General features: G+C 38.7%; 1 protein-coding gene across 2 annotated transcripts in view; it reads right to left on the reverse strand.

The window, feature by feature from the left end:
* Nucleotides 1-23188, reverse strand: part of LOC108894558 (alpha-2-macroglobulin) — a 34891-nt gene that overhangs the window by 9926 nt on the left and 1777 nt on the right. The window contains exons 3-26 of one of the 2 annotated variants that reach the window (XM_018693269.2): nt 22347-22503; nt 19949-20001; nt 18100-18120; nt 17141-17309; nt 16939-17023; nt 15967-16087; nt 15769-15883; nt 15583-15692; nt 14430-14585; nt 13909-14145; nt 13371-13434; nt 12589-12734; nt 12267-12416; nt 11561-11773; nt 11018-11108; nt 10564-10708; nt 7095-7320; nt 6740-6866; nt 4804-4925; nt 3772-3823; nt 2786-2869; nt 2465-2641; nt 1858-1939; nt 20-176 (exon numbers count right to left, since the gene is read on the reverse strand). In XM_018693269.2, coding sequence (XP_018548785.1) covers nt 20-176; nt 1858-1939; nt 2465-2641; nt 2786-2869; nt 3772-3823; nt 4804-4925; nt 6740-6866; nt 7095-7320; nt 10564-10708; nt 11018-11108; nt 11561-11773; nt 12267-12416; nt 12589-12734; nt 13371-13434; nt 13909-14145; nt 14430-14585; nt 15583-15692; nt 15769-15883; nt 15967-16087; nt 16939-17023; nt 17141-17309; nt 18100-18120; nt 19949-20001; nt 22347-22503 — 3060 coding nt within the window. Of the gene's footprint in view, nt 1-19; nt 177-1857; nt 1940-2464; nt 2642-2785; nt 2870-3771; nt 3824-4803; nt 4926-6739; nt 6867-7094; nt 7321-10563; nt 10709-10789; nt 10911-11017; nt 11109-11560; nt 11774-12266; nt 12417-12588; nt 12735-13370; nt 13435-13908; nt 14146-14429; nt 14586-15582; nt 15693-15768; nt 15884-15966; nt 16088-16938; nt 17024-17140; nt 17310-18099; nt 18121-19948; nt 20002-22346; nt 22504-23188 lie in introns of both variants that reach the window. The other variant, XM_018693270.2, reaches the window with a different exon arrangement.

Raw genomic sequence — 23188 nt, forward strand, 5'->3', positions numbered from 1 at the left:
TTCAAAGTGATGTCTTTACCTTCATGCCATTGTGGAAGAGTTTTCCAACAGATCTGATGCAGCCATCACGTCGTTGGTGCTGTGAAAGCCACCTCCATGCATCTTTAATGTGCCTGGAATCCACAAAAATGTATGGTCTTGCCCCACCAAAGGACTTCATCACAAAAGAGGTCAGCCTACACATAAAGACAGACAGATACAAACACACACACGCGTTTTTTAGTAAATAAATCTAACCATGTGTGCATATGTTGGTAACCCCGAAATGAACCCAACTTTAGGACAATTACATAACAGCCTCCTGTCTTAGGCTTGGCCTGAGCTGCATCTACAACAACACAATGCTACTCCTCTGAGCTGCACGCCCAGCAGAATACAGACAGCTGGAGCAGACAGGGAAGCAGCAAACCTCGCCTAGGAATTTAAATATCCACATCCTGTATATCTGAGTAACATAAATCAATCATCTGGAGTCATCTCTCTGTCCACCAGTTAAATATTCACTTTACTTTTAACTGTTTGGTCTCTAGCAAGCCCTAAGAAATATATCTGGCTCTTTAGCTGCTAAATGCTCTACTCTGTTCACCAGCTAGTCACCAACTGTGTCTTTTGTTTGGTGCTGAACAGGTAGTGCACTGGGTTTATTAGAGCTTTTCCACTGAAAACAGCTCTCTGCTGTGGCATGACCAAAACAGCTGTTGGCTGTTACACCAAAACAACAAGTTTGAAGATTCTAAAACATTCATTAGGGCAACAGCAACAACACATTACAGGGGCATTTTTTATTTGATTAGCATAGCTTTCAAATTGCCTTCATTATCGTGTTTCTGACTGCATGATGAATGTGTAGTAGGTCCATCAGCTAGGCTCTAACTTTGTCTGCAATTTTGTAGCAGTGATGGAACCACAGATTTGTCTCTATAAGCTACTCCTTTCATGTTACACACAGTCCTCTAACCTGCTGTTAATACAAAAGATCATGATTAGTGCAGCTAAAAACAAAAATCTATATATTTGCTTACAATTTAGTGAAAGTTCCAAAGTTCTACATCATTGTGTTCAGTGGTTTTCATCCAATATCCTGATGGAATCCTAATGTAACAGAACACTTGAGAGCCCTAGTTTCCATAAACACACACCCACACACACACACCAACTGCCAAACTGCCCAGCACCCTTTCAAAACAGCAGAGGGTTTGTTAAATCCCCTGAGGCACTGTGCTTTAAGCCCATTAAATGAAAATATTAATATTTTCTGGCAGGTTCCTCACAAAGTAAATTATTAGGATGGTTGCCGGTGCCAAACAGCAGAGAGGACACACTGTGAGTGTGTCTAACTCCCACTATGTCGACTTGTCATTTTTATTCTCTCATCAGTTCAAGAGATTTGAGCTGAAAATATTCAGTTTATCAGCAAAGCTCTAGATAAATGTTGTATAAAAATGTTCTGTAACTATTAATGTAACTGTGATATTTTCATGTGTTTTATAATCATCAACTTATTCTGTATTATTTTGGTATCTCTGTCTTCACAAAAATGTAAGCAAAGTGAACACAGACAGTGGGTGGGATATTTGGTTCCCTCTCGGTTCACACAAAACCTATACTATATATCTAAACTTTACATGTATCTCTTATGAAACTAAAATCATTGAAATGATTTCATATGCAAAACTATACAAATACAGATTTTATTTTATTCTAAAATTTAAAATAATCTAAAATGTAATAAATGTAACTGACTGTAACATACTGTATAACTGCATAATGTAGAAATGTCATGACTTTTACACAATCTTTTTATCCAGTGTTTCTATCCTAAACACCATTAGATCAGAATTCAGAATTTTTACTGACCATGTGTTTCCAGACTCATCACTCTTCCCAAAGGCACTGTAGGAGCCGTCATCATGCTTGTAGGTGAGCTCTCTCTGATATCCTACAACACACAGACACACATGAGCATAATGATCAAATTTACATAATAATGCCCCTTCACCCCCAGAAGTGCAGGCCCCTTAAGCATTAAACTAGATTTCTAGTGATGATCTGTGCCAATGGCAATATGCAGACCATACCAAAACTGACATTGTGACGTGGATTAAACCCAAGTAACTGGTGTTGTTACCAAGAGTGAAAATGAATTTAATAATACTGAGGTTTAAATGTTAAAGAGAGCGAGAGAAAGAGAACAGAATAGAAAGTGTATACACAGGCGACCAGGACAACACATCTGGTAAATTATTAAATTATTCTCTAGACAACTGTCTTATATGTATGAGTTGACCCATGTCTGCTGTCCGAAAGGAGTATGGAAAGCATAACCATAGGATGCATCCATGTTATAGTCATTTATAAAATCTAAGTCCATATTTCACAATGTTCAACTATTAGTTATTACATTAGAACCTATTTGAATGGGATGGAACACATAAGTGGTTTAGAAATATTCCTAAGGGCTCACCACTCTCAAGGAAGCGTGTTGCCCTGTCCTGAATCTCCTTAGTCAGCTGACCAGTGCTTTTCAGGTAGTTAAGGATGAAGATGTTGGGAGCAAAAAGCACCATGTTCTGCTCCCCACAGCCATACGGCATGGCCAGGAGCTTATCCAGATTCTTCATGGCCCGGCCCATCAGATCACCTGCAGAGGCAAAAAGAGAAAGATAAAAGAGACTCAAAGATTCCACCCTGCAAACATTTTATACTTGGCAGGGTGGAGGAAGTCTCGGTAGCAAGAGTGAAGAAAAATGACAAGCTTCAAGTGTCAATATTTTAGGTTACTGACCCAGTACAGAGACAGAGGCCCTGGCTGATCCAGCCACAAACATCTCAGGCATCAGAAGAGAGATTTTCTTCTCCACTGGACCCTCTGGCAACAGAGACGGCACAAAAGATGACACGAAAGGAATGAGCTTTTCATGATCTCTGGTAGACGTCCATAGAATAGAAATGAAATACTTCTGTCTCTAATATAAAATACAATACTGATGTTTTATTACAAATCAACTTGTCATGTGGATAATGTCTGTGACATCCTTTACTGTGCACATATAGCTACAGTAGTTCTGCTTTATAAACGCTTTTTCTTAAGTATACTGTCATGTCTTTTCTTTCACAGAAGAAAGCCTGTAGACTATTGTTAAATAAAATTACTTATCACTAACATTTACAAACATTTTATGAAATAGATTTATCTCATTCAGAAATACAATTTCATGCAGGTAAGAAAAAAAATCAATCAACATTATTGATAAACTGAGTTACAAATGAAGCTACAAATTGTAGTACAAATAGTAATTTAATTAAACATAGAATACTGCAGAGGAAACTTCAATATAAGTATGTAGTTTTGTTATATACAAACAAAATAAAAAAATAATTTAAAATAAAAATGCAGTAAATAAAAATCATTAGCTAAAATCCAACATGTCACCATACATGTATAAATCTATACAGACACACACACAGTATACATATATAGCAACCAACCTGCCGTTTTTGTGCAGTTATGTGCTTGTGGCTGGGTAATTACTACAACCATCCATTTTATACTGACAAACCAAAGTGCAGCTCAGCCATCAGTTCTGAACATCAGTGAGAACTTCAACCTTTGACCCTGACACAGGTCTCCATGATGGAATGATGATTGAATGACATTTAAAGATGTATTTATCAAGTTACTTTGTTCTGAATGAGAGGGTCGAGATGGATGTTCACCCTGAGGCTTTCAGATAACGGTCAGTGATAGTGAGGTTGTTTGTGAACACTCACCTGCAGGACAGAGGAGAGCGTTGTGACTGACCATCTGTGGTGTTCCTTCAGCCTTGTGGAGAGAGACAAAGGAAATGACGATGTTGGTGATTTAATACTGATTTCATTAAAAGACACACCTGACCAATCCCTCTGATGAGCTTCGTACCTGGATCAAAGCCTGATACACTCTGTTCCTCCTAGAAAGTTGCCCTGTTAACTTTAGTAGTTAATGATAGTTCAAAGTTGGAATGGTGTAGAATTCAACTGAATAGTATTCGTTCCATGTTGTTCAACTGAGATCTGATTTGACTATTTTCAGAATGCAGCTAAATCCATACTGGTCTGAAATGGGGTGTAAGTCAATACAAAATAAAATTGGGGAATTTATTTCATAAAAAGGAGACCAGTGCTTTGTGTAGGTCTATGAAAAAGCAGCTTTGAGATTTGCTTAAGGGATGCCTTGGGAAAGATAAATTAATCTGGGAAATATATTCATTTTTATTGTGTTTATTCTGTCAATTAGGGACAAGGATAAGTCCATCCACCTTTCAAGTCCCAGTTTAATTCTCGTATAATTAATTATATTATCATATTAATTAACAGAGAGGCCAGACCTAGAAAAACAAATGTCTGTGACTGAGTTGAGTTTTCCAGCCATGATACAGTTAAACAATTAGTTGGCCGGCTGTTGGACTTTCACCACTGGCCATGGCCATTTCAGACTGTTGCCCATCACGACTACTCCTGAGACCTCAAGTTTCCCCAGGGTTTCTTGTGTCTTCTCCCATTTCTTGTGTTTTCACTCACTCATCACCACACTGTTCTGCCTTACATGTGGTATCGACTCTATGGCCCACTCAGCCTTCATTACTGAACTGAGTTATCTCTACTGTTTGCTAATAAAATTCTCTTTGTGCGTGAGGTCTCAACCTCCTCATGACCAGCTCTTACACTCCAAAAGCCTAGCCTAAAAGCCTAGTTACATTATGTAAATCTTGTTTTGTGACAAACCACTCTGATGCGTCATGTCTGTCAGTCACTGTCACTGACCTCGACCAGCAGGGTGCGGATCACTGTGTCGATCTGGCCCACGTCGGGGACGGTGGCCACCTCGTTCCCACATAGTATATCAGTCTTCAGGGCCTTGGCGCTGACCTTCAGACTCACCTCACCTGTGTGCACACAAACATACTCTTATTCTGAAAGCAGGGTGTATTGATTACCGCTCCCCTGCCCTGTCACACAGTCACATTTTGCGAACAGAGGCAAAATAGATTCCCACCTGCTTTTCAATCCAGCTCATTATCCTCCCTCTTCCCCCATCCCTCCTCTCTGTGTTTTACTTCCTCCCCCTGTTTCCTATCTTATTTGCCCTCATTAATCCCTATTTGTTGGCTTATTATACTGCCTCTCTCCCATACAGCTCCATCTCCCACACCCTCCCTTCTTTCCTTCACAGCCCACAATCCTTCACACAGAGGACAAGTACAGATCACCCCCCGAGGGAGAGGTTTCTGAGTGTTTCGTCAGAGATACTACCTGACTTGTTAGTACAAGTGATTGTCAGCATTCCTCTAAGGGGGAGTTAGAGGAGTGCAATTTGACATTCATAAGCGCCTCATTTCCATCCTGGCTGATGGAGGCTGATGGAAATCCTCTGTTTTCAGACCAGGGAGTGTTACAATGACAGCCGCCTTTCTTTGCTTCCAGCTGTGCAGATGCAACAGCTGTCAGTGCTCTTAATAGGGATTAATTAGCTTGTTCTGTCTTATCTTTGTCACTGGAAGTATATAACATCATATTAGATGCAGCAAACAACATCAGTATTTAATCTTAAAGATGTGGAAAAAATTGCATTATATGACTGATGACGATAACAACTGGAAAGAGAGTCACAGCTTTGACTGGCTGAAACTGTTTGCAACAGTGTCCAATTAATTTTAAAGAGGACGCCAACAGCCTAAATATTTTTGGACTGAAACTAATGGGTGATATTCTGTGCAGAAAATAACAAAATTAGACAATTAAGAAAAAAAATCCTCAGAGAATTAATTTGCCATTTCCCTGTGAATTGGTTTATCTCAGGTTGAAAAGCCTCTAAAACAGCATTCAGACATTATAAAAGGGCCCTACCAGCATTACTGGAGACAGGCAAATATTTCACATCTGAGAAGAACCAGAGAATTATAGCAGACTTAAACAAACAATAACATATCAACATTGTTGTTGTTAAATTGTCTATTTTCTTTCAACTAATCAATAAGTGGATTGATCATTTCAGCTCTACAGTGAAGGGATTATGTCCACTTTCATTTTTTTTTGCCAAACACAGGTTAGTACCTCCACTATGAAGGTTCTGTTTTCAGACCTCTATGTTATTTTTATTTTCATTACTAGATGAAAAGTAAAATAAATAAATAAATAAACTAAAAATCGAAAATAAGACAAGGTAATTGTAGTGGAGTATAAGTATAAACAGGGATAAAATAGAAATAAAAAGTATAGTGGAAGTAAGTATGTCAGACTTGTTCTTGGACAGTGGTTGAGTAAATGTACATTTCACCACTGGTGGTTTTAAAATCAAACTGCACTCACAGTAGCATTATCAATCGGCCATAACATCACTTTAAACAAAAATAATATCTTAATTGTGATGGATTTAAAAAATGCTCTCCAGTGACTTTCAGTCTGTGTCATTTGTAGTAAATGGATTGAAGTACACAAAAATATTGGCAATCAATTAAAAGTTCCTATTGAAACTATAAGGTAATGATTATTTAAGTCCAACTGTTCCATTAAAAAATTAGTTTTCCACAAACAACCAAAAGAACATAACAGTGCAACTACATTGTGTAATATACCAGGTGAATAACACTGATTGACATACAGCATATAATTAGCAAAAAAAAGTTTTTTAATTAAATGATTTCTAAATTAATTGGAAATGAGCCTACATTATTTCTGGTGAGCTATCTATTTTAAATACCAAGGGTGGTTGGAGTAACAATCCATGAGAAGGTCCTGCTCTCCTCTCCACACAGACACACACTGTACTGGCAGCCATCGCAGTTTCTGAAGGTGTAGTTGTTTGAATCAGCCAATACTACTTTCACCTGCAGGTAGAAAAAAAGAATTGAAAACATCCTTAGTCTCAGAAATATATTCCAAATATGTGAAGCATATGTGACATATATGTGAAAATTTCTTAAATTCAGTGCCTATCATTATTATGCTTCATATCATTTCATCTTGACAACAAGTCAAGACTACACAGGATACTTTTTCATACTTGTGAATCTATTTAAATTAATTCCATCGATCACCTTCGTTTAAATAATTACCATAATGCATTTGGAGAGATAGTTGAAGACTGTGGCTTTGAGTGTAAAGACCTCTCCACGGATGACAGAATAAGGCAAGGTGAGACTGACAAAGAATGGCTGGAACACAGTCAGTCCAATGTTGGGCGACACGCCGAAGCCAACAGAGGACACACAGAAAGCTCCAGCTGCCCACTTAGTGATGGTGTCAGGGACTGTCTTCTCTACATTCACTGACCCACTGTCTCTGTGCAAACATACAAGCAGTCACATTAGAAGCATAAAGTAGCATGGAGTTCCCCTAAAGGTGTAATTCAGGAAAACATGAATGTGCTCAGCAAATTCCAAGACACCCTGTGGTAATACATGACGAGATCTTGTGCTTTGGCCTGGATTGAGAGGGTTAGGTGGTAGCTGATTCTGTTAGTCAGAGGGCATGACAAAATTTGGTTTTCAGTGATGGACAGAATTACTCCTGCACTACCTGGTCACCAAAAAACAACTTACACTATGACTTAAACTCCACAGCCATTTTTAGAAGCTGTGTGATATTACAGTGTGAATGTGAATTCACTTCCGTAGTTGTGGAGATATTTCACTCAAACCACAAATGTCAAACTCATGGTGATGCTAGAAGAAATTCAGAGGATGAAATTTCACATTTTCATAAGTGAATGGTTTGACCTGCTGGTCAGAGGAAAGCTCAGTTGATTACTAAAGTTATCAGGATTCATCTGTTAAGCGCAATGAATGCCAAATTTCATAGCAATCAATTCAACACTTAATAATTTCAGTTAAAAAGGCCTTTTTTCAGAAAGTAATTGGTTAACCTGTAATTAAGGGGAAGGCGCAAAAGGGGGGCTAGGGGCACACCTGGAAGGCCAGATGTCGTTGTTGAACCCCCAGGAGGTGCAGTGGGCTTATGAAGTGATTACCCTATCACCACTCCAAAAAAAAAAAAAAAAAAAAAAAAGTCAAAGTAGTGCTGATTATTGCAAGGGATAGTTACATTAAGTCTTATGAGCTAAACTGATAAAATCCAGTGACTGCTGTTGTGCAGCTAACAACCCAGGAAAGAACATGTGACGGCAAGGAAAGACAGCTGACACAAGGGAAAGACCGTGTGACACATGACGCCAATCTCTGTTACTTTGATCGGTGCATTGGAGTCACCCCTCACAGCAATGAAAAATCCAATAAAGGAAATATCCTGAGTCTGCGAGATCAGGAGTGAAAAGAGACTCATCTGCTGACACACTGGACAACCTGGTAAGAAACACTGACATGAACAGTTACTCCAAATATGTAGCTGTGGATGGTCCAGACTAACGTCTCTCAGACACCTAAAAATACATCAAGGCTGTATGCACTGCTTGAAGGAAGTGAGGCCAAGACCTTGCATTGACCATTATCTCTTGATGATGATCAAGGCGACTAATTCAAGCACAACATCTGAAATGGAACCCAATATGGCACAGACTCCTAGACCTAGCCAATGCTTTTGGATCCATTCCACACTCCCTACTCTGGACAGCCCTTGATTTTTTCCATGTGCCGACAACCATGACAAACCTGGTCAGAAACTACTTTCCAGATTAATTAGTTCTATCTCACAAAAAAGAGCACACTACAGCATGGCAACCTTTGGAAGTATGAATAATGGAAAACTCCACTCCAGAGTGACTACCTCCCATTCATGCTTATTTGGACAACCCAGCAGGAGCATATCCATTGTCAAAGGGAAACATCCAGACCAGAGATTCCACATCAACCACACACCCAGTCTGTCAAGAGCTAGGGGTAGTGGTACAATGCAAGCCTGAAAGATACTGACAGCAGCAGCAAGAAACCATCAGTGGCAAGGTCTGGTCAGCATAGAGACCTGGCAAGGTCAAACTGAACTGTTGTGCCTGCAGTTTGGAATGTTTCCACTTTAGATATGGAGTAATATGAGCAACTGCTTCCAGGTTGACAACTGGGGGAAAGTGCACAATCTGTGAATATGCAAAGTGCAAGGGCAGATTCACAGGTGTAGTATACAGGATGTTTTATGTATGTTTTTGCCTTTTTGGAATGTCTGAAGGTTTCCAGATGCTTTCACTTTTTACGAGTTTCCTATGTCTGAGTTAGCCCTTGGGGTTTATGCTTAGGATAAGAGTTAAGAATGTGACCCCTAGGCTAGTAGAGGTTAAAGGTGAGGGTTTCCTCTTACCCATCATCTTCCTTTTGACAGTGAAGGCATTGAATGAAGGTCCAGATGTCTCTTATGAACCATGTAAACAACCAATGTATATATACTGGTGTTTAGAGCTGTTAGGGAGAGAGATCCATATTGGCTCGGATCCTCTCACAGGCTACTGCAGTGCTTGTCCGATGCTGAACTACTTTGTAATAAACTTCTATATACAAGTAAGTCAGTGTCAGTGGAGATCTTCTTCTCTTCATCATCTTCACATCAACATCACCACCTAATATACCACACAGGGCAAACGGGGTCATTGGACAACATGGGAAAGGTAAAGGTCACCAAGAACTGAAAAATCGTGTAAATGTGATATAAAAAGGCCTTTTTCAGGGATCAAGTAATTGGTTAACTTGTTAAGGGGAAGGAATAAAGCCTAGTGGGTCACACCTGTGATGCCAGATGGCACTGCTGTGCCCTCTGCAGGTGTAGTGGGTTTATCAATTAAATACCAGTAAAGGAGGGTTCCTACCGGATGACCCCAGTCGTATATCAAAAATGTGAACCTAATGATGGCACTGGATATATTGCAGTCCGGAGCAGAAATATCACTAGTGCTAGAACAACTACTGCATTGACTGCCATGAAATTTTGTGTGTGTTAAGTGTTGTACCAACAACATTGCCACCCCTAAAGCCACACCATAGTGGTGTCAGAGCACCTGATGGTACATCACAAACACATTAATAGTGATACTAACATTTAAAAATCCTGAAAACATATTTTGCCACTTAGCTTCTTTATGTGACTGAGTTGGACCTATGGATGGGACTCACTTATAAACATGTGACATTACATGGATTCATAAACCAACCTAGACTTGAGAATATTTCATCATAATCTGATGACAGTTGTTAGATTGCTTGGTCACTGTCAGTCAAATCTGTTCAGATCACAGTCTTACATTAATTTGTTGCATGTTTTTAATTGTAAAGCTTTGCCGTTTTCATCTGTTTAATATCATTGCAAAAGGAATATTTTTGTGTCTTGGACTGATGGCCTGACAAAAAAAGATGACATACAACATGAATGTCATCTTGGCTTTTGGAAAAGTAATGAACAATTTCACTGTTTTTTACATTTTAGAGGGTAAACAGCTTATCACTTCAAAAAAAGAAAACAAAAAATTATACATGAAACTCAACATTCTTCCTGAAGCACTCTCTGTCAGTGTTCAAAATGGACACGTCTGAAAACAGGAAAATTGTATAATGTTTTGATCCTTTTCACAGGATATATAATTATTACCCCACAGTAACTAGGTCCCAGATCCAGGTCTCGGGGAAGAATGTCCTGACGGTTTCCTTCTTCTCCTCTTTACCTTTCAGCACACCACCTGAATTCTGTGGCATCATGTTGAAGGCCATGGGAACAGGAACAGAATCTACGAGATCTAGGAACACATGGATAAAAAAAAAAAAAAAAAAAAAAAAAAAAAAAAAAAAAAAAAAAAAAATTAGACAATTTAACTTACCCGAGAGAAACCAGCTCCCAGATCCAGGTCTCAGGGAAGTATGTTCTAACAGTCTCCTTGGGCATTCCAGCTTCATCTTCACCAAGAGAATACATGACGTCGCTGTCCTCAAACTCTACTGCTATTAAGTTCACAGTATAATGGCAGTTTCTTCATCTGGGGCTGGTGTCAGTGGACAGTGGAATGAACAGTCAATGGAAAATACAAGTGGCATACCATAAAACATACCCGTATCATAATAATATTGATCCCTATAATTGATGTGGCAGTTATGAGGTTTTTTCACATCAGAGTTCGTCACAATCTTGATTCCAATTTCCTAGAATGAGCAAGAGAAAACATGATAAAACAAAATGAGAATTGAATTGTTAAGTCATACACTGTATATTATTTGATCACTACTGATGAACATGAATGAATCAGAAGACAAAGCTATATCTCAAGTAAACTGATTTAAATAAAAATCAAATTATCCAGAGATAGACACAGAGGTAAATAGAGCAACAGAAAGAGATGATAGAGGCAGATACAGAGTGAGAAAAAGGGATGGAGAAATGGTTATAGAAAAAGAGAAATACAGATGGAGATAGAAAATTAGAGAGACAAGGTGGAGACAGCGGTAGAGTAAGAAGTAAAGATCAGCAGAGAGTTAAAGATTGACAGACAGACACATATTTTCTCATAAATATACAACTAACTACATAGCAATCAATGCCAGTATCTTCTATATTCTGTTCTTTTGTAGCCAATCGAAATGATCCAATTTTCTACTTTAAAGATGCTGTAGACGTCATCCTTCTGATTTGACTGTCCAAAGTAGACAGAGCGCGTTCCTCGACGAGCTGCCGGCACGTCGACCTCAATCTCTGGTTCTGGTTCTGGTTCAGTCTCTGGCATTGGCAAAGGGAAACAGGGATATGGCTCAAAGTCTTCAACCTCATAGGTGTATCCTGACAACCTCTGTAAAGGCAGCTGACTGTATACCTGCACAAAAACACCCATCCACAGGTCAGCAGACTGGATAACACACAATGATGATATGAAAACTGAAAAATGTTTCAAGACCTAATAAAATTTTACTGTAATGGAAGACTGAAAATTGTGCCATTCTCCTATTGCTGTTTAGCAGGCTCGAGGCTTACAAAGTCGCCAATTAGGTATTCAATATGTCAGACCTAAAACAGTGAAAACATGTGCAGATGGCATTAAACTGGAATTTAACTAGAAATATACAGTACATAAACTGCACAGCATGCAAAAATCACCAAGATGACAGGAAATTACATGTTTTGAGAAAACCTTCATTGCCACACAACATCCTTGGCTCAAGTAAAAGGTTGAGGCCTGACTGCCAGCTCACACCATATTTTTTTCCCTTTTTGATCCCTGAAATCGAGGCACTATGCTATTTTAAATACATACACTATGTTATGGCGTTGGTACAGGTACAAAGTAGGAGTGAAGATTGGTGTCGTACATAATCAACAGTGAGTTCTTGCTCTGGCTGCAGCAGGAGAACGCTCTGATCGATGGCTCTAACAGAACACATGGAGCCTGGGTGAGCCTGGAGACCGAGTGTGATCTTCTCTGCTGGAAGCTTTTGGACGGAGGAGAACTTCAGAGACACCTGCACCAGAGACAACAAGGTGGAGTCTCATTCGTTTGGGAGCAGATTAGAGGACATTTGTGTCTATCCTGCGAAGCTTCAAATATGAGACTAAAAATACTGTAGAATGTGTATGTTTTCATATCTTATTATAAAGCAAAAGGTGCTTTGAAGTCTTCATTTAATAAGCTACCTTGTTATTGAGGCAGAGCTGAATGGGGAAGTCCTGGCTGTCGGCCACAGCCTCTCCACTGGGCATCAATGTGTAAACTACAATCTGGGCAAATGGTGCTAGGTTTGTCACCTGTCTGAGTGATACAGACAGCTCTCCTTTGTTGACTAAGGCATGAAACACAGAGAGACAAAGAAACGTGACTGTATAACATAACTATCATACATGTAAATATTACACGTTTCATTAATTTCTTGTGTTGCTAATGAAAAAATATTCTTTACTGCAAACAATAAGAGGTTAGGCTAGGTTAACCTGAAGCTGACCTGTGAACATAACATTGATTTTAGCCACTTTAGAAATGAGTCACAAATATACAATTTTATCACAAAGGCTCAGTAATTACCTAAAACATCTGGGCATCATATTTTCAGTGAAACATTTGACAGGGAGTTAATTGTGTATTTGTTGGGGACTAGGTTCACATGTAGATTTGATAGGACAGCAGGACAGTGATTGTGACATTGACAACATAAACGTCAGTGACTGTGTTCATGGTAATGAAGGCACATGTCACCAAGTGCATCATGTGCTTTTGACGTTTGTTGGAATGGACCTCCATGGTAGAAAGGATTAAGATATATCAAGCTATGGATACAGACATAATAACTAAATTAGATACTTCTGTTGTTGCTTGTGGTCTTCTCACAGGATTTGTTGACAGTGAGAGAAATATACAGTGTAATATCACCAGACTTATGCTTTGCGATATGGCTTTAAGTTCAAATAACATTAGTTTATACCAGTTCCCGCTTTAACAGCCACTGGAATATGGCCGTGCTGCACAATCCCACCTCTGGACATCACCTAGAAAGATAGATAAGAAAGATAAATGCAGACACAGAGATGTATTAAAGTGAGTTATTCACATAAAAGTATTATGGAAATCATTTTTATACACATAGTGTAAACTTTACTCAATTAGGTCCTCCTTGTTTCTGCAAAAGCCTTTTCAGAGACTGAATCAATGACTACTATTCAACTAAACATTACCCTAATGTGTGATTAAAATCATTTTTAATAAATGATGGATGTCACCAGTTTTGGTTCCAGCAACTCATAAGTGTCTCTGTGATGTGATTTTTAAACACCAATTTAGGACAAATAAAGCAAATTTTGAACACCACAACATTCTCCAAAATTGTAGATGACCAGGTCTATTTCTAATAATGTAAATAAGCAGTGGGATATTGTCTCTCTCACAACTGGAGTGAGGGTTCCATACACAGTACCAGACAGATGTTACAATACTGAAAGTAGCTAATAACCCAAAGCACATACCAGGTAAAAGAAGTCAAGGACTTCCTGTCCCTTCTTTAGCTCCTGCCCCTGGATGATGTACTGAGCTCGCACAGTTGCATCTTTGTCACAGGAGATCTTCCTGCTGATCTGCATGAGCTTCAAAAAACTACTGCTCTTGGAGTAAAATGGAGCAACATAAAGGTGGGCCGACCTGTACTCCGGTCTACGTATATTGGGCACGTATGGTTCATCCTCTTTTGTCTTTTTAGACTTCACCTGTTGACATAACAGTGAAAGGTCAAAGTTCAAATTCAGTTATCAACAGCCAGCTTCCAACTCTCAACCATAAAACAACATTAAACCAAGTTTTTCAATTCAAAGAGACTCATGTAGGTCACTTTCAACAGGATGGATGATGATGAAGGTTTCTTTAATTAGATATTTAAAAAATGATGAATATTGAACTAGTAGTAAATGAAAAGCCTGTAAACTGAATTGACTGTACTGAAATAAACAGGTCTCAGGAGACCACAGGATAATCATAGAAAACAGTAACCAACCCTCAGATTCACAGTATCCTTCCAGAGGGAGGTGTCAAGAGAGAATGAAGCCATGCCATCCTTGTCTGTAGTGAGGGTTACATTTTGTGAGTCATTTTCAAACAGGTACACCGGCTCATTGACGACAGGCTTATTGTCTGGACCCACCACTTTGACCTGCAAACAAGTCAGAAAGTAGAAGCTAACCAGAAAGCACACTTTGAAGATAAAGTGAAATGAAAATTTGATTTCCACTCCCCAGCATTTCCAGAAGCACTAAAAATATGAGCTTTGTGGTGCTGGGCATTAAAGTGGTCATTTTGTTTAAGGCTGGGTTTGTATCCTCTGGAAGCCTGAATGTGTTCAGAAATATACATGGCAATCTGCCTTTTACAGTATGGAAAATCTAATGTGCAGTGGTGATAAAGGCCTGAGAGTGGCAGAAGTGGAAAGTTAATTAAGTGTCCAAAAATTAGAGGGTTCATCCTCCGGCAAACATGACAGTGATCAGCATTGTGTTATCTGCCTATTATTGATATTAGCACAGATATTGATATTTTATACAGTGGTCACAGATCTGAAAATATTTTTATTTTTTTGCCAGCAAATTCCTGTGTTGCAGGTAGTTCTGGCAATACAAACATCCTCAAACATTCACAATACATTTCATGGTTTTCTGTCTTTTAATTGAAGCTACCACATTATGAACATGGTTAAGTATAAATTGATGTGCTGGTGACACTAGAGTTTATGTTGTTGGGTTCACCAAAAACACAAGGATTTATCTTCAGTTTTTTTTTTTTAATACCTCAGGAAAAAAGAATACTATGACTCCCAAGGAACATTTCAGTGAGAAACATTCAATCACCAAGGTTAAAATTCCGTAACACTGCAAACTGTGAGCAGTGGCTTAAAAATATCTACCGCTGCGTGGCATTAGAGTGAGAGTTGGGGAAGTCACGATGGATTCTTCCTGTGGGGAGTCTGAATGAAAGTGCAAAATGTTATGGAAATCAATCCAATATTTGTTGAGATATTTCAGTCTGGACTAAAGTAGTGTGCTGACCAACTGACTGACGGTGTCATCCCTAGGACCACGCCACTAGCATGGACAAAAAGAAATCAGCAACTTTGTGCTGTGCTAACAGCAGGCTACAGCTCCCAGACTGATTACCTTTCCTTCAAACAGAATACCAGGTTTGTAAGCTGCAGGTACATCCTCAAAGGTGACAGTTCTGATGTGAGAGCTGAAGCTGGTCCGCCCACTGCCTTTAAGAATGACCCCTAAAGAGAGATCATAGCTCATCAGGAACTGCTATTGATTACTCAATGAACAGTATCTAACATCCAACCAACCTACCTGTGCCATACTCTTCCATTTCAGCATTCACCTCAAAACTGTCATCGTACATGCTCTTGTTGAGAGAAAACTCTGCCAAGTTTACGGTTTGTGTAGCACAACCACTTTTATCCGTCTAGAAGATAACAACAGTAGAACTTCAGTTTGAATTACTGACATTAGTGAATGATTACAGCTAGTCACATTTTTTATACTCACAGTCAGTTGATAAATCTTGCAGATATCATTTCCTTGGGTGGCTGAATACCAGTAAAAGCGGATGGCATTTCTACAAAACACTGCCCTGACTGAACCAACAACTGGTTTCCCATAGGTGTATCTGCAGGAAACAGCACAGACACAGATTTATCAGTTATCAATTTTAGGTTAATATGTTCTCATAACAAGTGTCGTATGGCATGGGAATAAGAGAGTTTTTATATGTTGTTTTTGTCTTTGTACTGACCACAAAAATAAAATGCAATTAATTTATACTGAGGATATAGTGAGGGCACATTTTACTACATTATGCGTACAAAATACAATTCATTCCAATGTTTTCACTGATTTGTGCGCATGTTTCAATAAATTTGTTCTCACATTTTTATTTATTTGTGCACACAGGATAAGTATATATACAGAGAGCCATGACAACAAACAGCCTTTCTCTCTGAAACATGAAGTGCACTGCACCAACCTCAAATAACAGTGTTTAGATGATTATCAGCTAGCAAGGCAACCTTAGTTAGACTAATGACATTAATTAAATAGATAACATTATAGATGAATTATTTCAAAAGTAATTAAAGCACTAATTGAATAGCTAGTTATAGCTAGTTAGCATAGCTTGCTAGCTTCATATTTCCAAGTAGAATACAAAATTGAGAAAAATTAACAACATGTCACTGCACTGTTGCCACTGCACCACTGTCATATGAAACACCAACTCCAGGGACTTGACTTGGACTTTGAAGACATTTTTTTTTAAATGGCTTTATCCTCTTCAGAAAATAGAAAAATACGAAAAATGGCTACAGGATTGTGGTTCCATGTACAAAAAGTGAGGAGAATTCTATTTTCAGACACTTGATACTTAAATAAATAGCTACTTATGATATCTGATGATGTCTATCCTAAACATCAGTGCCAAAAAGGTTAACGTTGCTCTGTATTTTTAAGCATGACACTCACTTTCCACAAATCTTTAGCGTTGCCTCTTGGTCCAGGATGGTTATAACACTGGGCAGGTGGACCATTACCTCATACTTTGGCAAAACTAAAGCAAAAGAAACAGAAGCAAAAATCTTACAACAGAAAATTTACACAGCTTGAGCTCATCATTATTCTGGTAAATGTGAGAGTTCTATTTTTTGAGGATGTATCTGCAGAGGACCGTATTCCTTGATGTCAAAGCTGTGGGATATTTGCTCTCCTTTGTCCGTTGAGGCAGTGATTGTGTATCTTCCTTGTACTGCCTCAGGAATCACGGGGTAGGCAAGATCAAGGATGCCACTAACAATGGGCTTATCCAACCACTGGGCAATGCGATTTGAATTGGGATCCTACAAACAGTAATGACAGACGCACATTAATTGAAGGCTGAGGCATTCTGCATTATATTAAAGCCTCTGGGTCTACTGTTGCCATGAGAATATTACATTGAATTTTGCTGATGGCCTAAGATTTGCTTTGGGAAAAATGACAATCATGATTGAAGCAATTTAGGTACAGCTTTCAGCCCATTCATCTCAGTCTGCCTTGATGGGTTGATATCAATGTCTAACTGTCTATTTTTGGTACCACCATGAGTCACCAAAGTCCAACATTTTCAAATCTTATATAGAAGGGATTTTTTAAAAAGGGGTCTCAAAATAACACAGTACAAATAACACAGTTATACAATATTGCAGTCATATACTTGATTACATGTGTCTATTCTATTTATCTTTAAATAAATATTATGTTTGAGAGTCTGTGTTGATTATGTCATTCTTGGTTTCTGTATGTCTATATGAAAAGTCATCATTGTGTATTTCTACAGTATATCAAAATCAGTGTCTTTATTCCTCCTATACATTCTTTAAAAATATTTTTGATGATTCATCCTGAAATAGATCCAATCAAATGTGATTTGAGGCGAGTCACACCCACTTTAAAGTCATCAATTAAATCCCTAAATGATTTGGTCAGGTACCCCTCGATTTGATGGTTTGCTAACAAATAAAGGCAAAAATGCCATAAAATATAAAAAAGAAGAAAAGCAATTAGTCAGCAGTTGGCATGACAGCTAACGGTCTCTCATCATTAAAGTCTGAGTAAGATTTTAATGTAAAACGTTTAAGCGCTCCTTACCTGGATCTCCACCAATGTGTACTGAAACAAAAAACAAAATAAACAAACACAAAAAACATGTATGTAAATAATGTTAGCAGCTCGTAGAATTTGTGATATATACAAAATGTAATACTGTGAAGCTTTCCTGTAGATCTACAATAGATCTCTATTGTCACTGTTTCAAAACAATGAAACACCATACAAACATACATACATATATAACACTAGGGCTGCACAATATTAGGAAAACATGCAAAATGCAATATCACTGTTGAATATTGTGATACCAATATGAATTGCGATAAATGAACAAGTGCTTCAGTACACAGCGTTAATGTCTTTCTGCTTTGAATTGAACAGTGAGCAGGTTTTGCTGACACTGAAAAAATGAAATGCATTACAGGGGATGACTTTAAGTTATATCCTTTCAAGATCACTGGCCCCACCATTGTAACCAGTGGCCCGGGAACAATACTTTTAATTTGGCAAACAACAGTAAAAAATGTACACACTGTACACTCATTCAAAAGGCTGCTCTCTGCCTCTTTACACACAACTTACACGTTCTCATGGTGGTCAAAGCCTGTGCAACACTCTGCTATCTGACCCTTGAAAAGTGGAGAATCCCAACAATAAACAAGTGCTTATGAGAATAATAATTATGCACTTTCTGCTTGCCTACCATTGTCAGTAGGTTTTACCTCCACTATTTCTCTCAGTGTTTGATCATGTGACTCAGCTCGACTTGCATCTTAACATTTAGTACAACTCTGATATTATATTTCAAATAAATTACATTTGTTGAATCACAATTTTATTGTTGTGTAAATTTGGGCTGTTATATGGCTGTTTAACACATGTGTCTGGCAGTTGTTCTATATGGCCGTAATTCCTCAATATGAACGAACATGTTGACCGTCAGAAAAAACCTAACTCTCCATGTGCTTCTAGCTCAGTTTATAGCATCACACAGGGAGCAGGCGTCTAGGGCAGAACAGCTCCATCTGATTGGCTAAACACATTGACAAGTAGAGTGTGAATGCAGAGCACATGGAAATATACCATTTAAACCACAGTTCAAGCAGTCTTTTCCACATGCATACTGCACACGTCGATATCGCGATAAGCAATAAATTATATAATATATATACCATATATCGTGCAGCTCTATATAATATCATATACACAATAGTAAAAAGTGATTTTGATTTAAAGGTAGTTCACAGAAGAACATTTTTTTCATAGCTTTTCCATAGCTATGCACATACAGTTCTTTTCTTCATACAGACATTTTTGTGGCCATAAAAAAGCATTTGGGTTCAAATATTTCATTCACATAGCTTTGACGAAGGATCAAAACAAGCAGCTGCATAATGTGTGATCCAGTCTTACAGTGTGCAAAAACATTTAGATTTTATAGATTACAGCTTTAATGCTGGGACCATTCGAAATCTTCTCCATACCGGATGGGATTTACCACTTTCTAGCAAGCTACCTTCCTCATGTGATATATATCTGAATGGATTTCACAGTCACTGCACACACTTGTGTTTTCAGCCTCTCATCACAAACGGAAAAGGCCTTGAGCCCATATTGATTCAGATGTTTGGGTCAAATGCAGTGTGTGCCAAATGAACTCTGACAGCATGTTTATCACACTACTCCACACAGCGCTTTACACCCACGCTGTCTTCAAAATCAACAAACAGCCCTCCTTTCACCTCCCACTCTCCTGAACCAAAATAGACCTCGCTCTTCAGATTCACTGACTGCTTAGTAGAAAGCACACCAGATTACAAAGTTCACTGGTTGGAATTATTACACCCATCACACAATATTAATTTTGAAGAAAATAAATCAAACTTACCACTCGAGCTACAGGGATGAAATTGGCATCCATGGAGACAATTCGGAACTGGACTTTAAAGAAAGGGGGGGGGGGGGCAAAACACAATTGGCATCAATTTCTTTTCTTAACATAATCTAATATAGGTACAGAAATACATGATAGTGTTAGGAAAACATAAATGAATCTAGTACACTACAGCACACTGCAGTTTCAACTGAGTGGCATAGCAGATGAGATTATGAGAGATGGTGCAGATGGTGTAAGGAATGAAGCAAAGCTGAGGCTTTATTAAAAAAGGTATTCATCAACAGTTATTGGTTAATGAGAAACAAGTTCTTAGGGACATTCCAGTGGTTTAGTGCTTTAGTATTTTTTCCATAAAGATAAAAGAAGGTTAAAACTGAAGCAGCAGAGGCCAAGATATCCTGACATTACCTTAATATGGGTAACACTGTCTGTAGTAGGCAGAGCATGTGGGTCCACGCAGGAGGCGTTCATGTACAGTATTGAATATCAGTTCACCCATGTTTTCTAAGTGTTCAGTGCCCAATACACAGTCACTGTGTTTACATGCTAAAAATGGAGGGAAATAGACTTGAACATAAAAATATGCCTCAGGTCATGTATAGGAAGATGTAAGTATTACACAGCTTATGTGGACACCTGTGTATTGATTATATGTGCCAGATGAGATTTTTCGTCTCATTTCACATGACTGAACTGCTTTCTTTGTAAACATGATGTAATGCCCCAAAAACACTAGACCACATTTCCACAACAGCATAGTAGATTCCTGGTACACTCCCATATCTTTCAAACTCCATGACCCCAGTTTGTACCACAGGCTTTCAGTTGAAGATTGCAAATGTCCAAGTTAAGATAACCCCACTGACATCACTGTGACATTATCAAGGTTTTTTTCTGAGGCTTGACAAAGCTCCTACAGAGCCAAAATGTAAAACTGACTGGAGTATCCCTTTGTAAATTGGAACTCCACTGATTTTACACATGAAGGCCACTGTGCTCATCACAGAGTAACCCTTGATGACATAATTAGGGTTATCTCAGATTGGGCTTTAGACTGCAAATTCCTGACAGATAGTTAAACTGGGGCATGGATGTAGGTGTTTACCTGGTAGGAAGCATTTAAGGACAGGTGCTACGAAAGTTGCATTATGGGACATGTAGGATCTAGTGTTTTCAGGGCTTCACCCATGTCAGAGAACCTTTGACGGCCCAATTTGAATAAATTCATCCTTAAGTCCAAATGAACTTTTGTACCAAATCTGAAGAAATTCCTAGATGTTAATGAGATATTGTGTTTACCAGGACCTCAGCCCACTCAAAATGGAGGATGACACCAAATGGCAACTTTTGTCCCTGACCTCAGTCTCCCAAGGTCCTTCACCTTTTCACTCTTAGCTGTAAATTCCTCCCAGCTTCCTTTTATAATTTAGCACCAGCAGCAGGCACAACACAACAAACGGAGCTATGTAGCAGAGTTAGCATCAAGTGGCTAACTCTCCAAGAGGAACAAAGAAACAACCAGCAGACTCAACAACACTGAAGCCACACAGCAACAGGACTCTGCAACAGCACACCACTCACTAGATATTGTGTGTTGTCACCTTTCATCTACCTGTCAAATACTTTAATATTGAATATTTTGCTGGTCTGTCTAATGTTGTACAGAAGTGAATATTGCCAACCTCTGTGCTGCAGAGCTCCAAGTCCTTCAACTTTTACAAACTATTGAAAGGGTCATTTTGGTTGTAGTTAAATTAACTATTAGTCAAGGTTCCAAGTGTTAGTATGCTTTATGAGACTGTAGTTAGTTAATTAGTGAATAGGCTATCTGTTCCTGTTTTCCATAGTGGTGTTTCCAGTGCGGATTTAATGTAAATTAAAACCTACTGATTTATGTAATAATTAAGTACTTATTAATATATTTCATATGAAAATATTTTATTAATTTTTAAAAGCCAGTGAGAATAAACTGTTACACCTGCAGGATGAATGGAAGACCAGAAGACATAATGCCACCTGTCATAGCTGTCACTGGAACTGAGGCATAAAAACCCACTCAAAATCTGTAAGGTATTTTATCTTTAGCCTTTTTTTTATTATTAATGAGGATTACAAATAACCTCACCAAGAACTCTTGAGGAACAGCCATTCTTCTGTGTGCTGAATATAGACATAATTCCTAAAGTTGTCAAGTAGTGGCTCAGAATTATGCAGATATAGTAGTCCAAAATTGTGCAAGTGCAGCTGAATTAATAAGCAGCGCACAGAGGATAATATGGGCAATATGAACAGCACATCTGCAGCAGAGTATTACCAATTCTACCACACAGCATACTCTAAACATCTTCCTAGTGAACAGCGCCAGACTAACATGAAATTAGACACCTACCAGTCTGTCCAGGTTTGTAGATAGGTTTATCAGTCTGGACGATATGGATGAAAGCAGGAGGCTCGATAAGAACTTTGGTCTTCTTGGTCATCAAGGCATTCTCCCCCTGAATAGTGACATTAATGCTTGCCACCATGCTGTGGTGCACTGCAGGGACCTGTAATGTCAGAAAACACACATCAGTCAGACAAGACCATGGGTTATTTGAATGTTCAGGAGGAGAGAAAAGAAGGACGGGGGAACTTTAACATTTAGTTTCATGCAGAACCACAGTTTCTGCCCAGTTGACAAGCGCTTTTTCTTCCTTTCCTTATTTGGAGTGTGTTAATTAGGAAATGTTGTCATACTTATGAAACATATGTTTTCACTTTACTAATGGAGCAGCCATTACATAACAGAGACTGGAACCAGTTCCAAAATTTGTGATAGGCTTTTTTGTGTGTGTGTGTGTGTGTGTGTGTGTGTGTGTGTGTTGTGAGACTGCAAGTGGGGGGCAGAGGATGTTTTCCAGAGGAATGCAGGTACATAGCTAGCCTCTGGCAGAAAGCAGCCTTTGTTGAGGTGCAGATAAACAAATTCCAGTCCAGTCCTGCAGCAGGGTCAAACACTGGGGAACCAAGTGAAACTAAGTGCTATTGTCACAGAGCTGATTGGGTTTGGCAGGTCGTTTCGCATCAATATGTAACAAGGCCTGTAAGTTGCGTAACAGCGGCCAGTGGTGTAACAGAAACCAGAGCAGTAATTTACAGAGAACCATTGGCGTTGACAGCCTCAGTCGTGGCGCCGGCTGGATAATTAGGTACATAATGATGCCAGGATTTGTGCCATTAGTTTAATGGTGG

The sequence above is a fragment of the Lates calcarifer genome, linkage group LG21, assembly GCF_001640805.2.
Source record: "Lates calcarifer isolate ASB-BC8 linkage group LG21, TLL_Latcal_v3, whole genome shotgun sequence".
NCBI classification, from domain to species: domain Eukaryota; kingdom Metazoa; phylum Chordata; class Actinopteri; family Centropomidae; genus Lates; species Lates calcarifer.